Below are 18062 nucleotides of genomic sequence, written 5' to 3' on the forward strand. Positions count from 1 at the left end.
GCCCCTCTCTCCTGCGCGCGCGCCCTCTCCTGCGCGCTGCGCGCGCGCCTCTCCTTGCGCGCGCGCGCCCTCTCCCTCTGCGCGGCTTAGCGCAGCGCCCGCCCTCTCCTGCGCGCGCGCCCTCTCCTGCGCGCGCCCTCTCTCCTGCGCGCGCTCTCTCTCCTGCGCGCGCTCTCTCTCCTGCGCGCGCGTGCGCGCCCTCTCTCCCTGCGCGCCGCGCCCCTCTCTCCTGCGCGCTGCGCGCGCGCCCTCTCTCTCCTCGCGCAGCGCCCCTCTCTCCTGCGCGCGCCCTCTCTCCTGCGCGCGCCCTCTCTCCTCGCGCGCGCGCATGCGCGCCCTCTCCTGCGCGCCGCCCCTCTCTCCTGCGCGCGCGCCCTCTCCTCTCTGCGCGCGCGCGCCCTCTCTCCTGCGCCGCGCGCGCCCTCTCTCCTGCGCGCGCGCTCCTCTCTCCTGCGCGCGCTGCGCGCCCTCTCTCTGCGCGCGCCTCTCTCTGCGCGCGCGCTGCGCCTCTCTCCTGCGCGCGCGCGCTCTCTCTCCTGCGCGCGCCTCTCTCTCCTGCGCGCGCCCTCTCTCCTGCGCGCGCTCCTCTCTCCTGCGCGCGCTCCTCTCTCCTGGCGCGCGCGCTCCTCTCTCCTGCGCGCGCTCCTCTCTCCTGCGCGCGCTCCCTCTCTCCTGCGCGCTCCCTCTCTCCTGCGCGCGCTCCTCTCTCCTGCGGCGCTCTCCTCTCCTGCGCGCGCGTGCGCCCTCTCTCCTGCGCGCGCGCGCGCCCTCTCTCCTGCGCGCGCGCGCGCCCTCTCTCCTGCGGCGCATGCGCGCCGCCCTCTCTCCTGCGCGCGCCCTCTCTCCTGGCGCGCCCTCTCTCCTGCGCGCGCCCTCTCTCCTGCGCGCGCCCTCTCTCCTGCGCGCGCCCTCTCTCCTGCGCGCTGCCCTCTCTCCTGCCGCGTGCCCTCTCTCCTGCGCGCCGCCCTCTCTCCTGCGCGCGCTCTCTCTCCTGCGCGCGCGCGCCCTCTCTCCTGCGCGCGCGCCCTCTCTGCTGCGCGCGCGGCCCTCTCTCCTGCGCGCGCGCCCTCTCTCCTGCGCGCGCGCCCTCTCTCCTGCGCGCGGCCCTCTCTCCTGCGCGCGCGCCCTCTCTCCTGCGCGCGCGCCCTCTCTCCTGCGCGCGCGCCCTCTCTCCTGCGCGCTGCCCTCTCTCCCTGCGCGCGCCCTCTCTCCTGCGCGGCGCCCTTCTCTCCTGCGCGCTGCCCTCTCTCCTGCGCGCTGCCCTCTCTCCTGCGCGCGCCCTCTCTCCTGCGCGCGCCCTCTCTCCTGCGCGCGCCCTCTCTCCTGCGCGCGCCCTCTCTCCTGCGCGCGCCCTCTCTCCTGCGCGCGCCCTCTCTCCTGCGCGCGCCCTCTCTCCTGCGCGCGCCCTCCTCTCCTGCGCGCGCGCCCTCTCTCCTGCGCGCGCGCCCTCTCCTGCGGCAGCGCGCCTCTCTCCTGCGCGCGCCCTCTCTCCTGCGCGCGCCCTCTCTCCTGCGCGCGCCCTCTCTCCTTGCGCGCGCCCTCTCTCCTGCGCGCGCCCTCCTCTCCTGCGCGCGCCCTCTCTCCTGCGCGCAGCGCCCTCTCTCCTGCGCGCGCCCCTCTCTCCTGCGCGCGCCCTCTCTCCTGCGCGCAGCCCCTCTCTCCTGCGCGCGCCCTCTCTCCTGCGCGCGCCCTCTCTCCTGCCGCGCGCGCCCTCTCTCCTGCGCGCGCCCTCTCTCCTGCGCGCGCCCTCTCTCCTGCGCGCGCTGCGCCCTCTCTCCTGCGCGCGCGCGCCCTCTCTCCTGCGCGCGCGCGCCCTCTCTCCTGCGCGCGCGCGCTGCCCCTCTCTCCTGCGCGCGCGCGCCCTCTCTCCTGCGCGCGCGCGCCCTCCTCTCCTGCGCAGCGCAGCGCCCTCTCTCCTGCGCGCGCGCGCCCTCTCTCCTGCGCGCGCGCGCCCTCTCTCCTGCGCGCGCGCGCCCTCTCTCCTGCGCGCGCGCGCCCTCTCTCTGCGCGCGCGCGCGCCCTCTCTCCTGCGCGCAGCGCGCCCTCTCTCCTGCGCGCGCGCTGGCCCTCTCTCCTGCGCGCGCGCGCCCTCTCTCCTGCGCGCTGCGCGCGCCCTCTCTCCTGCGCGCGCCCTCTCTCCTGCGCGCGCCCTCTCTCCTGCCGCGCGCCCCTCTCTCCTGCGCGCTGCGCGCGCCCTCTCTCCTGCGCGGCGCGCGCCCTCTCTCCTGCGCGCGCGCGCCCTCTCTCCTGCGCGCGCGCGCCCTCTCTCCTGCGCGCGCGCGCCCCTCTCCTCCTGCGCGCGCGCGCCCTCTCTGCGCGCGCGCGCCCTCTCTCCTGCGCGCGCTGCGCCCCTCTCTCCTGCGCGCGCGCGGCCCTCTCTCCTGCGCAGCGCGCGCGCGCGCCCTCTCTCCTGCGCGCGCGCGCGCAGCCCTCTCTCCTGCGCGCGCTGCGCCCTCTCTCCTGCGCGCGCGCAGCCCTCTCTCCTGCGCGCGCGCGCCCTCTCTCCTGCGCGCGCGCGCCCTCTCTCCTGCGCAGCGCGCGCCCTCTCTCCTGCGCGCGCGCGCCCTCCTCTCCTGCGCGCGCGCGCGCCCCTTTCTCCTCTCGCGCGCCGCAAGCGCGCGCGCCCTTTCTCCTCTCGCGCGCGCGCGCGCGCCCTTTCTCCTCTCGCGCGCACAGCGCGCGCGCGCCCTTTCTCCTCTCGCGCGCAGCGCGCGCGCGCCCTTTCTCCTCTCGCGCGCGCTGCGCGCGCGCCCTTTCTCCTCTCGCGCGCGCGCGCGCGCCCTTTCTCCTCTCGCGCGCGCCGCGCCGCGCCCTTTCTCCTCTCGCGCGCGGCGCGCGCGCCCTTTCTCCTCTCGCGCAGCGCGCGCGCGCCCTTTCTCCTCTCGCGCGCGCGCGGCGCGCCCTTTCTCCTCTCTCCTGCGCGCGCGCGCGCGCCCTCTCTCCTGCGCGCGCGCGCCCTCTCTCCTGCGCGCGCGCGCCCTCTCTCCTGCGCCGCGCGCGCCCTCTCTCCTGCGCGCCCTCTTTCCTGCGCGGGCAACAATGCGCAAGTAGTTATCGTTGATTGAGAAAATATCAGTGCTATCAATCAATATAGAAGGCGGTGGCAGCGGCATGTTAAATGAGAGTGTGGACAGGGCACCGAGACTTTTAGCCACACTAAGGCTATGTGCCCACGGGAGCTTGCTTCTGCAGATTTTGCCGCGGAAAACCTGTGGATTTTCTGGATTTTCCACATAAATCTGCAGGTTTCAGCAAGTACAGACACACTCCCCATGTTATCCTATGGGGAGTGTCAGTGTCCACGCTGCGGAATTTGTGGATGCGGAATATGCTGCGGATGTCCCCGCAGCCGCACATAACTGCATGTCAATTATTCCTGCGGATTTACCTGTGGTATTCCCGGCCCTCCACTATGGAGATAGAGGCCGGGACGTCCGCAGGTAAATCGCATGAATGTCCGCAGGTTTACCGCAGCTATTCCGTTGTACTACTGCAGCTAAAAATAGCTGCGGATGCCGGCGGGCAGCTGCGGTAAACCTGCGGCCGTAGCTGCGGATACATCCGCAGGTATGAGCTCCCGTGGGCACATAGCCGAAGTGTACACTGTGCACCCTCATTTACAAATAACAATAATAGCGGGAGGGGGGCTACAGAGGAACTGATTGAAAACAAAGTACAATTTTTATTATTGCCTACAAACATTATGTGGTTAGTTTGAAGTGTAAATTTAGACTGACACCCTCCATTTAATTTTTTTTTTAGAAAAAGCGAAAAGCCCTACAGGAGGATATTGATCGAGAATCTGGAAAAACTGAGGTTGTATACAGAACATGTAGAATTAAGATACCAATGAGATAAAGTAGTGGTTAAATAGTATATATCAGGATATATTGTAGGGGGATGAAGGAAACAATACACACGCACGGTCATAGAGAATTGCCTCTTTACTGTAGGGGGGGGATGTACAGATTGTATGGTTCCACAGGTTCGGCATGGTATTACAGTACATCTTCTCTAAAAGTGTTGTCCATCCTTGGGGATGTTTTTTTTTTTTATTTCTTTACTCAAATGCCTTTATTTGAGGCTAAAAATAATTTTTGCAATTGGCTTTCATTAATAAAGTATCCCTGTTTGGCATTTTCTTTCATTGCACATTCACAGTTTATGTGGTCTATGGCCATAATTCAGCAGAGAGTGGCTCGGAAAAAAACCCCACAAAAAACTAGGAGCTACAAGTTCCCCCCCAAAGAATGTCATAGCAGGCTATTTGACAAATGCTAAGTTAACTCAATCTGCGGCCACAATACCACACAGAGGCTATAGAAAGTAAATGCTGCAAAATGTTTAATGCAACCCAATTGTAAAAATTATTTTTATTCCCAAATATGTACATTTAAATTGATCTTCTAAAAATGTACTAAAATAGGCCCGTCATTTCATAAAGCAGTCCTTTCTAGTCGCGTGACAAAGGGCTGCAGTTAGAAGAAACACTGTTCCCGAGACCTGTGTCTCAACTGACAGAAGGCGCTGTATCATAAACATGTACCACCGTGAGGTGAGGAGAAGGGCTGTGACATGAGAAGAAATATGAGCACAAAAAGCCCTCTGTTCTCGCTCAGTTAATAAAATCTATTTTTTTTCTGATGTTACAGCCCTTATCCTCAGGACACAGAGTAATGTGTGCTTACGATACGGCTGCGCTGTCAGTTGAGACACAGGTCTTTGGAGCAGTGTTTCTTTAGACAAACTCATTGGACTGGCTGCTGCTGAATTCCATTACTATGGTCATGTTGGTTTATTCTTGGAGAACCTCTGTAAATAAGATTTTAAAGGAAGAGAACCCGCTATAATCTAGATTAAACTGCACACCAGTATCAAACACAATCCATGGAGAGTTGTGGCCCTCATTCTGTGGAATCAAGTACCTTTTCAACAAAGCAGTTATGACTTATGTGTAAGATATCTGACACTTGTCTAGTGTGCGGTGGTTCAACTTAGTCATCAGGATTGGTGTCTTGTCACACTTCTGATAGTTGAATCTGGGAGAGTCGGTGAACATAACTGTTTATTATGGTCTATGGAACAACCTAGACCTCACTGATCAGTCACTTCTGCTAACTAACAAGGCCCGAAAGTGTATATAACTAGTGTAAGAGCTCCCATCAGTAGTGTTGAGCGGACCCAGATCGGCAAAATCCGGATCCGCACGGTTTGAGCGGCAGATCCGAATCCGACCCGGACGCGGGATTCCGGGTGCACGATCCGGAATTTTTTTATTTTTTTTTTCTCTCTCTCTCGCTCGTCCGCTCAACTCTACCCATCAGCAATTCCCTTAGTAATATCCACTCCCGTCCAGAACATGGCGACCCATCCTATGCCGTCCTCATTTGAGGCCTTTGTCTGATGGAGATGTTATCCTCTAATCCTGTTCTCGGGCAATATAAGAAAGAAAAGTCATTCTAATGCAAATGAAGGCGGCAATTGATCTTTCACTACTCTCGTGTTATCATTGCATATTTCATTTTAGCTCCCTGAGTGTTACGGCGTTACTGAAGAATCGTAGCAATTTGTAAATGATTGGAGGCTGATTATTAGCCGTGGAGTTCGGCAGGCTAATTATTTAGGCTTTGGGGAGCGGTTACTGGCAATGTGTTTGCTAGAAGAATAATTGCCTGCACTTATCTTGAAAAGACAAACCCTGAAATGTTGTAATTATGTGCACCGGCGGGGCCACAATGGGTTAATAACACCCTTTTTGGAAAAGCCAGAAAAGTTTCACGCTGAAGTCAGCTTCACCAGCCAACAATAGCAGACACGGCAAAATGCAAAGTTGGCACGATGGAGTGGACTGCATGACGGCCTCTGTAGGAGGTATACGCTCGTAGACTCAGCGATTGAACTGTGTGTCCATGTTGACAGTGATTCTCTTGCCTGTGCCAAAAAATCATGTTGAGCATATGATGGGCTGTCATCGGTTTGACTCGCCGTCTCCATTTCTGGCACTAGGTTTGGCCACTGATGTCAGATCTGTCTGGGTATACAGAGGTGTCGGGACTAGTGATGGGTGATCCCGACCTGTAAAGATCGGGGATCGTACTGATCACATAGTGACCGTGTACACGATCCTGATCTCAAGCTTTCCTGAGAAACTCGTGTTACAGATCGGGTCCAGGGGCTGTAAAAAAACAAAACAAACAACACATTATTAAAAAAAACATTATGATCATACTTACAGGTCCCGTAATGCGTCCTGCAGACCCGCTATCTCCCGGCTGCTGCTTCCACGTCCGATCATTGCTGTGCCGCCAGTAACCAGCAATGACTTACAGGACCTTCACTTGAGTCATAGACATGTGACCGTCTGGTGTGAATGTTGTACAGACATGGGCTTACAGACTGGTCACATGACTATGACGTCATCGAAGGTCCTTTTAACTAAACTTTGACTGTCACTGTGCGAGTGTCGCATCACGGCATACAATCTTCCCACAGGAGCAGGTCCGCTGCTTATATTTCCATGCATGTCCGGAGCTTGTCAAGCCGTGCAGGGTGATGCTAATGCGAGACTGCACAAGTCATACCTTCACTGTCAGGCTGCTTCTTGCTCTGTACAGAGCGATGTAGCAGGGCTGACAATACTCTCCGTTTCTCACTGTGTATAGACTGTACTTCTTCACTCTGTACAAACAGAGTTGACATTGCTGTCCCTGTGGATTACGTCGGATCACGATTTTTTTTTTTTTTTTATAATAAAGATCTAGTCTCTAAATGTCATGGCTATGATAGTCTTTATTTTACAGCTCCCCCCCCCCTGCCCCATCCCATAATTGTAAAGCTCGAGATCGGACACAAGATCGTGTTATCTCGATCGAGATCTCAATCTTTACAAAACGATCGGGCGAGGCTCCCGATCCCGACCATCGGTGGGGATCGCCTATCACTAGTCGGGACTGGTGAGGATCACTCCTGTGTAAGTAGATAGAGGTGACCAGAATGAAGTAGAACAGGATTAGCCCTGTGTTTTAGGGTCCATACTTTGAGCGCTATACAGGACTAGTCACATGTTCCTTGACCCAAAATCAGCCGTTTCGTATGTTTTGACTGTTGAAACCTGCGGCCACTCCGTGCATCATCTTCCGAGTATGGACCACAAAACACAGATGTATGAAACCGGTCTTAATAATGGTCACACTTTTCCTTGGCCACATGGGGATTACTGTGAGTTGTCGCATGACACTCGGCTCACGGTCGCAGCACAGCAGGAGCGACTGTGATGCAAGTGTCATGCGACTGTGGTTCGACCCTGTGATCAGACCACAGCTGCGGAGGAGAGGGAGGGATTTATCTCTCCATCTCCTCCATTGCCGGTCGCTGCGAGAATCCCACTGCACTCTGCTGTAATGTGAGTGCAGTGCGATGGTTCTCTTGCCCCCATAGACTTGAATGGGTGCGAGTGAAACAGGATCGCATTCCACCCGCAGCATGCTATGACTGTTTTCTCGGTACGATTAGGGCTGAGAAAAAAAAAATCGCTCATGGGAGCGGCCCCATAGAGTAATATTGGTCTTTTTTTTTTTTATCACATTCCACTCGCTCTGTATTACTCGCCGTGTGTGCTAGCCCTAAAAAAAGGGACTGTTCCAGATTAGTAATTTTTCACCTGTATACAGGTTATGTGATGATTTGATTGTAATTTACCCACCTCTAAGAGCTTTACCAATCTCGAAAGTGAACGTAGTGATGATCACTGCTCCATTCATTGTCTATGAGACTGACGGAGATAGCGGAGTGCTGTATTCTACTAGTCTTATAGACAAATGAATGGGGGTTGGTTACATGCACGGCCATTGCTCCATTTTAGAGGGGCACTTCACAGTCTCATTCTGTTAATTGCTGGGGGTCCCAAAGGGGAGAATCTGAGCAATCAACGAGTTATTACCTCTCCAGTGGATAGGTGATAACCTATTAAATTGGGACAGTCCCAAATAAGTTGTCTGGAATTAGAAAGGAAGTCTTTTTTTTTTTTTTTTTGAGAAATAGCACCACTCTTGTGCACAGGCTTTGTCAGGTATAGCAGCTGAGACTTGTGCAATACTAGACCAGAAAATGGCCAAGAAAGGCGCCCAAAATATGGAGAAGATAAAAGGCTCTAATACTGGAGAATGGTGTTAGGAATCTATGGGTGAATAGGTACTGAGGCTCCAACAAAGACTGCTCATCAATGTACAGGTTTCGATGAGGATTGTTTAAGCTTTATTAATTTAGTACCGTCATGGATGGATTTATTCGTCCGCCACCATAAATAAATTATATATATATATATATATATATATATATATATATATATATATATATATATATATAATATTATGGTGACCTGGTGCGTTGGGTCTCCTAATCCGGTAAGAATGGCTGTGTGCCATACATCCATGCAGTGAGCGGTTACTGGCTACTCCCATCCTTCCTATGCATCGTCTGCTTATATAATAACAATGAGTGCTAAAAGAGGCGTGAGCCCTCGAGACACGGACATGTGCGACCTCATCTGGAAGGAGCAGTTCACTTCTGGGCATCAGTTATTAGGATGGATACGCGAAGTGGAAAGCAGAACAAAGAAAAGCCACAAAACTGATAATGGGCATAGAGGACATTGAAGAGTAACCATAATTTTATTTTTCATAAGTCAATAGTATACGTAAAAATGAGAAACTTTTTTTTTTCCCCTCCTGGATTGCTCATTCATTCTAAAAATACTGGTGTAACCTGCCTTCAGTGAGTAAAACTGTCCTATTTCTGAGATACATGGCAGTTGGTGCTTAGAGTTCTATGGAACGTGGAGCAGAATTCCTGACTGCCTCTAGCTCCTCCCTAACTTCTCTAGTACCTCTCTGACGTCACTGGCGCCTCTCTGACGTCACTGGCGCCTCTCTGACGTCACTGGCGCCTCTCTGACGTCACTGGCGCCTCTCTGACGTCACTGGCGCCTCTCTCGCGTCACTGGCGCCTCTCTCGCGTCACTGGCGCCTCTCTCGCGTCACTGGCGCCTCTCTGGCGTCACTGGCGCCTCTCTCGCGTCACTGGCGCCTCTCTCTCGTCACTGGCGCCGCTCTCTCGTCACTGGCGCCGCTCTCTCGTCACTGGCGCCGCTCTCTCGTCACTGGCGCCGCTCTCTCGTCACTGGCGCCTCACTTCACCAGCCCTTCTCTCACTTCTCTAGTTCCTCCCTCACTCTCCATAGACTTTTAAAAGCACCAACTATCATCTCGCATCTCAGTCTACAGATTTTACTCAGGAATTGAGAATTAATGATCAGTCCAGGAGGAGAAAGAAGCAGATTTCTCTGATAAATATTACACAGTTGCTTATTTTGATAGGAACTATTTATTTATGAAATAAAAATTAAAACACATTAGATGAATGTCTCCTGAACCTACTGCCTTAGGCTATGTGCGCACTTACCGGATTTTGCCGCGGATTTTTCGCGGATTTGCTGCATGTTTCGCTGCAGAAAATGTTCATAACATCTCTGCAGTGAATCACCAGCAAATCCTATGGAGAAAAAAAATCCTGTGCGCACTGGGCGGAATTTGACAGCTGCATGTTTTGCTGCGGGAATCAAGTGCATGTCACTTCTTTTCCGCACGTCGCTGCGGGATTTCACTCCATTGACTCAATGTTAATCATGAAATCCCGCAGGGAATAACGCAGGCAGCAAATTCTGTGCAGTTCACTGCGTTTTCCTGCGTTATTCCCTGCGGTATTTCGCGGTTTACCTCCGGTAATGTACATCACTTGCTTGCGGTTTTGCAGGGAAGTGATGTCATTACAGGAAGAGGAAGCGGAGCAGAGAGTAAACAAACACATCACAGACATAGAACACATAGACACAGACACATAGAACACACATAGAAAGAAAACGGAAATATAGAAAAAAAAGAACGTGGGCTCCGCTGCATATTTACCTTCCAGCTGAGGTAAACACACAGCGGCGGCCCGGTATTCTCAGGCTGGGGAGGGAGAGGGGCAGGGGTAATGTCCCCCGCCTCACTCCCCCTCCCGCAGCCGAGAATATCAGCCGCAGCTGCCCCAGCACTGTCGCATGCAATATGCGGCACTACCGGAGTGTCCTCGGCTCTTCTTGCCACAGTGTAGCAGTGGTGGCAAGGTAATACAAGGGGTTAATGGTGATGGGGGACCACCGCCATTAACCCCAGGCTTGATCATGGCAGCGTCTATGTGACAGCTGACATGATCAACCCGTAAGTAAAGTGAAAAAAACACAGACACCGAAAAATCCTTTATTTTAAATAAAACCAACAAGCCTCGTTCACCATTTTATTAACCCCCCCCAAACAAAGCTCCGGCATAATCCACACAGCTCCGGCATAATCCACAGCTCCGGCATAATCCACAGGGTCCTGCACTGCTTCCATCCAGCCGCGACTGTCACAGACACAGCGCTGAATGAAAGCAGCAGACAGCAGAGGTAATTACCGGTCATTTCCCACGGCCGGTAATGTGAACTCACTGCCGACCGTGGGAAATGCAGCGATCTGTCCTCTATCTATCCCTCTATCTATCTGTCTGTCTATCTATCTATCCCTCTATCTATCCCTCTATCTGTCTGTCTATCTATCTATCCCTCTATCTATTCTTCTGTCTATCTACTATCAGAATTAAATGTATTTTTTTTTTTTTCTTCAATGTGCTTTATTGCATTGAATGCAATAAAGCACATCCCAACCCGCACGCGGCAATACCGCGAACAATACCGCGGTAAAACCGCAGCAAACCGCATGCGGTTTTCGGGTGCGGTTTCCCGCGGTTTTTTACCGCGGGTGCGGTAATCTTTGAGAGCATGCGGAATTTACGCAAGGAAATTTCATTTCCCAGTGCGCACAGAGCCTTAAGGTCTGGGCAACCATCTGATGTGTGTATGGGAAGGGGGGGGGGCGCGTCCCAAAAAGGGTTGGGCATGTTAAATTTGCACATGGCAATTATTTTCTCAAGAAATATATGCCACAACCAAAGGTGTCTGACGGCCCATAAAATGAAAATAAGGTTAATGTTATAGTAGTTTTTGATGTGGGGTGTATATCTAATATTTTTATGGCCTCTAGGTACGGCATGAACAGGTGGCGACATATTGCAACAACTATCTTTTTCTATACTTCAAGAACGAGGTCTTTTAGAGCCTGGATGGAGAGTGATGACAACTTGTCTCTTCAGAATTCACCATAGGTGTTGGGTTGAGCTCAGATTAGGAGACACTTAGCCACTGAATCACTTTCACCCTGTTCTTTAGAAATGCAACAGATGTGTGTGTTTTGAATCATTGTCCTGTTGGAAAAGTGCGCGGAGTGATATCAGCATATTCTCTTTCATCATAGAACAGTCCATCTGTGAACTTATGAAACCATCAATGAAATGTAGCTCCCGACAGCAGCAGCAGCTCTCATGCCGCCGCACATGAGGACACTGCCACCACCATGTTTCACTGTAGGCGCCATACAATTTTTTAAATTATTTTTTTCTAAGTCCTTATGTGCGACTGCATGAGAGCTACTGATGTCAGGAGCTACATTTCATTGTTACCATTAATTCACAGATGTACTGCTCTATAGTGAAAGAGAAGATGCCACCATCAATCCGTGCCCTTGATAGACGTGACCTTTTCCAACATGATAGTGATCCAAAGCGCAAATCTAAAGCCACTGTTGCATTTCTAAAGAAGAACATGGTGAAAGTTATTCAGTGGCAGAGTGTCTTCTAATCTGCACTCAAGTAAACACCTATGGGGGATTCTGAAGAGACAATTTGTCATCATTCTCCATCCAGCATCCAGGCTCTAAAAGAGGTCGGTTTTGAATAATGGAAAAAGATAATGTTGCAATGTCACCACGTTGTTTGTTCCATGTCTAGAAGACTTGATGCTGTTCTTAAAAATCATGGAGGTCATACCAAATACTGGATGTAGCAGTTTTTGATGTGGGGTGTACTCATTTTTGTATCAACTAATTTGCGCAAAACTGAATATGTTGTAATGACAGTTATAGTATTAACTTTACTTTCGTGTTACAGGGTAAAAATAATGTTCTATGACACTCAGTCTTGTCAAAATTTTGGAAATTGTTCTTGTGTTGACTTAGATACTGATTACATCATAGAATGGTAGAGTTGGAAGGGCCCTCAAGAGCCATCGGGGCCAACCCCCTGCTAGTGCAGGTTTTCCTAAATCATCCCAGCTCTATGTTTATCCAGCTTCTGCTTGAAGATTTCCATTGATGGAGAGCTCACCACCTCACTGTCAGAAAGTTTTTCCTAATGTCTAATCTGAATCTCCTTCCTTTTAGTTTCATCCCATTGCTCCTTGTACTTCCTTATGTTAATGAGAATAGGGTGGTTCCCTCTGCACTGTGATTACCTTTCAGATATTTGTAGACCGCTATTAAGTCTCCTCTCAGCCTTCTCTTTTTCATACTAATCATTCCTAGTTCTTTTAGCCATTCTGTTCATATACATAGTTTGCAGACCTTCTACATTAAAATCTTACTTTATAAAAGGGGTGTACTCATTTATGCTGATTACTGTATGTTTCTTGTCTTCATAATGATAATCCTGTAGCTGACGATGAAATATGTTCTCCTTTTATATAGGGAACTAAATTCGGGCAGTGGGACACTGCTACGTTCCAAAACCCCGAACAGCAAACCAAATTCTTGCGACTTTTAGGTGGATTCAAGAAGGAAAACCAAGGAAGCTTGACTTCAACCTCGAATCAAGTAAAAACCAACATGGCCTTGGGGAAGCAAGGAGAACAGGTTCTTGAGAGGAGCCTGCAAGCAGAGTTCGACAAGGCTCTTTCCTGGAAAGAGAACAGAGGCATTGGCTTAGGCTTCCAACCGGCCCAGAATAAGGTCTTCTATATAGACAAAACTGCGTCCAGATCGGTGAAATTTGAGAATTGACTTCTCCTTCTTTCATATCCCAGACTACATGTGGACATTGAAAAGATGATGGCTAGAAGCGTCTGGTGATCTCATCACTGGTCATTTGACATGCAGAATCCAGGTGCTTCCAAAAAAACAGATGCTGTGTCCTTGTTCACAGCTATAATTTATAAATGTTTTATTACGTGTAAATCTTTATATATGTAACTCCATAAATAAAATAACAGTTATAATAGTGTAATTTGCCATCCACTCTTTATTCATTGGGTGTTTTTTCTTTTTATCTGTACTTTCCACCGGGCTGTGGAGTCGGTAAGCCAAACCTTCGACTCAGACTCCGACTACTCAATTTCCCTTGCACCGACTCCGACTCCACGACTCCGACTCCTACATATATTGCTTATAGTTAAGTGAAAAATTTATTGTAGTACATGAACATGTGTATGTGACCATCAGACATTTAATAATTTTTATGATAGAAATAATCAAGATATTTGGATAGAACATAAAATATATTTACTGGAATACAACTTTAGAACACAAACTGTAATAAATTGTAATTATGGAATACACTATGTAATATACAGTAGATTACATATATTATGTATGTGTATATATATATATATATATATATATATATTCATTCATTCATTCATTACATATTTACAATGTATTATTTTTTTGTTTTAAAGTTGTATTCCAATAAGTATACTTTCTTTATCGTTCCTATGGGAGACCCAGACATTGGGTGTATAGCTGGAGGACACGCAAAGTACTACACTTAAAAGTGTAGCTCCTCCCTCTGAGCTTATACACCCCCTGGAGAACCAGATCTAGCCAGTTTATCGCTTTGTGTTCAGGAGGCATACATCCACACATGCATTCTCATCTGATTTTTCATTTCTGAAAAGAGTTTGAAGAAAAGCGGGTACAAGCCTGGACTCCCGGCATGTCCCTTCTCACCCCACTGTGTCGGCGGTGCTGTTAAGGTTGATTCCAAGGCTGGAGCCTTACATGCCGTGCTCCTTCACCATCCCTCCGGACTCTGGCTTGAAGTGGGATCCAGCACGGTTCTCCATGCTTGGCAGGAGACCGGTCTCCATCCGCAGCCCTTCAGGATCCTGCTGGACCGGAGCACTCGCCCCCAGGGACTTGGAACCCTGCGTCTCAGCAAGCTAAGTACCTGAGACGTTTATATATGGGGGTCCCTTGTACTTTATTGTTGGGGGAGAGTGTGCTGAGTGATTTTTGTGACATTTCCGGCGGGTTCTCTGGCTGTCGCCTGAGAACCGCGCCGATGGTGCCTGCGCGCCGGCCGCTCCGCTCAAATTTAGGCCCCGGCTTCGCCGGAGGCCTACTTTCAGTTTCACTGCCCTCGCATGTCATTCATGCAGAGGGACAGTGCGGCTCCGCCCAGCGGCCGTTCTGCACAGGGGAGGGACACTCCTCACTGAGTACATGTCTCCTCCCCTGTAGGTCTCTATGGCCCTCCAGATCCCGCTCTCAGAGTGAGTCCCGCCCCCTCTCTTCGCTCCGGCGCCATTTTCTCAGCGTTCTTCCCTGCGATCAGCGCTGGCTGCAGCATCCCTGCTGAGGTGCTTGGGGGTCCGGGCTTTGGGATCTGGAGGGCACACAAACCGCTCCAGCGGTCTGGTAAGCCACAACCTCCGGTTGTGGACCTTCTGTATATACTCTCTGGGGGTCATTCTGGCAGAGCCCCCACTTCAGCAGCATGTCTCACACGAGGAGCAAGGCTCCAAAGCTGTATTCAGTATGCACTGCATGTAAGCTCCTACTGTCTGAACCGAGCACCTATCCACATTGTGATGCCTGCTCTAACCTGACGATGCCTCAGCCTGGAATCGCACCCCCAGTGGTCTCTCCGGCTGCTCCAGCTCCTGTGGCTGAACCCCCGGCTTGGGTAGAAGCCTTATCTAGGTCTATCTCCCAGTCTTTTGCCGACTCCATGGGACAGCTGTCCAAGACTTTGCTGAACATGCATCAGCCCCCTTCACAGGGTGCCTCTGCTGCTAGGGCTCTCTCAGCGGAGCTCACAGAGGATTCATCATCTGGTCCCAGACCCCGTCCTACTAAAAGGAGACGCAGGGCTCCCTCTCCTTCCTCGTCCCGCGGCTCTGTTTCAGACGCTGACTCGCGGGACGAGGAGGATGCCTTTACAGGGGGCTCGGAGGCTAACTCCATGTGCCCCATTGATCTGTCCGAAAGTGACTCAGATGTTAGTGATTTGATTGCGTCCATTAATTCTGTACTGGATCTCAATCCGCCAGTATCAGAGGAGCAACCCTCTCTGGCAGAAAAGCACCAGTTTACCTCGCCTAAGAGGACAAAGAGTGTGTTCTTTAACCACTCCAGTTTTCAGGCCGCTGTGTCCAAGCCTAGGGCCTGTCCTGACAAACGCTTCCCAAAGCGTAATTCTGATGACCGGTTTCCATTTCCACCTGAGGTGGTCAAGGAGTGGGCTCATTCACCAAAGGTAGACCCTCCGGTGTCTAGACTATCAGCCCGGACCGTTGTTTCGGTGGCTGACGGCACCTCACTTAAGGATTCCACTGACCGCCAGGTCGACCTTCTGGCCAAATCTGTATATGAGGCGGCAGGGGCCTCGTTCTCCCCAACGTTTGCAGCAGTGTGGGCTCTCAAAGCCATCTCTGCTTCTCTAGAGGAGATGCATTCCCTCGCCAGGGAATCTATGCCCGAAATGGTTGCTTTAACTTCCCAAGCTTCAGCTTTTTCATCCTATGCCATGTCTGCCATGCTGGAGGCTTCTCACCGCACTGCGGTGGCTTCGGCTAATTCCCTCGCTATCCGCAGGATCCTGTGGCTTCGAGAGTGGAAGGCAGATGCTTCCTCGAAGAAGTTCCTTGCTGGACTCCCTTTTGCTGGGTCCAGGCTGTTCGGTGAACAACTGGATGAAATTATTAAGGAGGCTACTGGCGGGAAGAGTACTTCCATGCCACAAACCAAACCCAGGAAACCTGTCCAGGGCAGGAATCAGTCGAGGTTTCGTTCCTTTCGTTCCTCCAACTGGTCGTCCTCTAAGCCCTCGGCCTCGTCCACTAACTCAGCCAAGGACCAAAAATCCAGCTGGCGCACAAAAGCGCGTCCACAAAAGTCCGCAGGAGCTGCTGCCACTAAGGCAGCCTCCTCTTGACTATCTTAACAACGCCAGCAACGTCCTTAGTCGGTGGCAGGCTCTCCCACTTTGGCGACGTGTGGTTTCAACACGTCTCCGATCAGTGGGTGCGGGATATCATCTCCCACGGCTACAGGATAGAATTCTCTTCCAGCCCGCCAAACAGATTTTTTCTGTCAACTCCCCCCTGCTCCAAGGCCGCCGCCTTCTCTCAGGCCGTGGCATCCTTCCAGGCCAACGGAGTAATTGTACCGGTTCCCGCCCGGGAACGGTTCAGAGGTTTCTACTCAAATCTCTTCCTAGTCCCCAAAAAGGACGGTTCCTTCCGGCCCATCCTGGATCTCAAGCTTCTCAACAAGCATGTTCAGGTGCGTCATTTTCGCATGGAGTCACTGCGGTCAGTCTTTGCATCAATGACCCAAGGGGATTTCCTGGCATCCATCGACATCAGAGATGCCTATCTGCATGTGCCAATTGCAGTTTCACACCAGCGTTGGCTACGTTTTGCAATCGGAGAGGAACATTTCCAATTCGTGGCTCTCCCCTTCGGGTTAGCCACGGCCCCTCGGGTATTCACCAAGGTCATGGCAGCAGTGGTTGCGGTTCTGCACCTCCAGGGGTTGGCAGTGATTCCTTACCTGGACGACCTTCTAGTCAAGGCTTCATCCAGCGCAGACTGTCAGCGGAGTGTCTCGCTCACTCTCGCCACTCTAGCCCAATTCGGGTGGCTTGTCAATCTGCCCAAATCCACTCTGACTCTGACCCAGAGGCTCACGTACCTAGGGATGCAGTTCGAGACTCTGCCGGCACTTGTGAAGCTGCCCTTAGTCAAACAGCAGTCCCTCCAACTGGCGGTGCGCTCTCTGCTGAGGCCCCACCGTTATTCCATCAGGCACCTGATGCAGGTGCTGGGTCAGATGGTGGCGTCAATGGAGGCTGTTCCCTTTGCCCAGTTCCATCTGCGTTCTCTGCAGCTGGACATGCTCCGCTGTTGGGACAAGCGGCCTTCCTCCTTGCACAGGCTAGTGGCTCTGTCGCCACAGACCAGGAGCTCTCTTCAGTGGTGGCTTCGGCCCCTCTCTCTGTCTCAGGGGCGCTCCTTCCTGGCCCCGTCCTGGGTGATCCTCACCACGGATGCCAGTCTATCCGGCTGGGGAGCGGTATGTCTCCACCACCGAGCGCAGGGCACTTGGACTCCGTCCGAGTCAGGCCTCTCGATCAATGTGCTGGAATCCAGAGCTGTGTTTCTAGCTCTCCTAGCCTTTCATCACCTGTTGGCGGGCAAGCACATCAGAGTCCAGTCAGACAACGCGACAGCGGTTGCCTACATCAATCACCAAGGCGGGACACGCAGCCGCCTGGCAATGTTGGAGGTTCAACGCATCCTTCAATAGACGGAGGACTCCAAGTCCACCATATCTGCAGTCCACATCCCAGGCGTGGAAAACTGGGAAGCAGATTATCTCAGCCGTCAAACCGTGGACAGTGGCGAGTGGTCCCTGCATCCGGCAGTGTTTCAGTCAATCTGCCGCAAGTGGGGAACTCCGGAAGTGCACCTAATGGCATCCCGTCACAACAACAAGGTTCCGGTTTACGTGGCTCGCTCCCACGATCCTCAGGCCTTTGCAGCGGATGCTCTGGTTCAAGACTGGTCCCAGTTTTGTCTGTCCTACGTGTTTCCCCCTCTAGCTCTCTTGCCCAGAGTCCTGCGCAAGATCAGAATGGAGGGCCTTCGAGTCATCCTCATTGCTCCGGACTGGCCCAGGCGAGCTTGGTACCCAGACCTGCTCCATCTGTCCGTAGAGGTGCCGTGGCATCTTACGGACCGTCCAGACCTTCTCTCACAAGGTCCGTTTTTCCGCCAGAATTCTGCGGTTCTCAGATTGACGGCGTGGCTCTTGAGTCCTGGATCTTGACGGCTTCTGGTATCCCTCCTGAAGTCATCTCCACTATGACTC

General features: G+C 52.6%; 1 protein-coding gene across 2 annotated transcripts in view; it reads left to right on the forward strand.

Annotated features, from left to right (window-relative positions):
* Nucleotides 1-13183, forward strand: part of KNOP1 (lysine rich nucleolar protein 1) — a 46970-nt gene extending 33787 nt beyond the window's left edge. Inside the window, exons 5-6 of one of the 2 annotated variants that reach the window (XM_075319138.1) lie at nucleotides 3763-3816; nucleotides 12657-13183. In XM_075319138.1, coding sequence (XP_075175253.1) covers nucleotides 3763-3816; nucleotides 12657-12968 — 366 coding nt within the window. In that variant the 3' untranslated portion in view covers nucleotides 12969-13183. The remainder of the gene's footprint in view (nucleotides 1-3762; nucleotides 3817-12656) is intronic. The other variant, XM_075319139.1, reaches the window with a different exon arrangement.
* Nucleotides 13184-18062: the final 4879 nt, after the last annotated feature.

This window comes from Anomaloglossus baeobatrachus, chromosome 7 (assembly GCF_048569485.1).
Source record: "Anomaloglossus baeobatrachus isolate aAnoBae1 chromosome 7, aAnoBae1.hap1, whole genome shotgun sequence".
NCBI lineage: Eukaryota > Metazoa > Chordata > Amphibia > Anura > Aromobatidae > Anomaloglossus > Anomaloglossus baeobatrachus.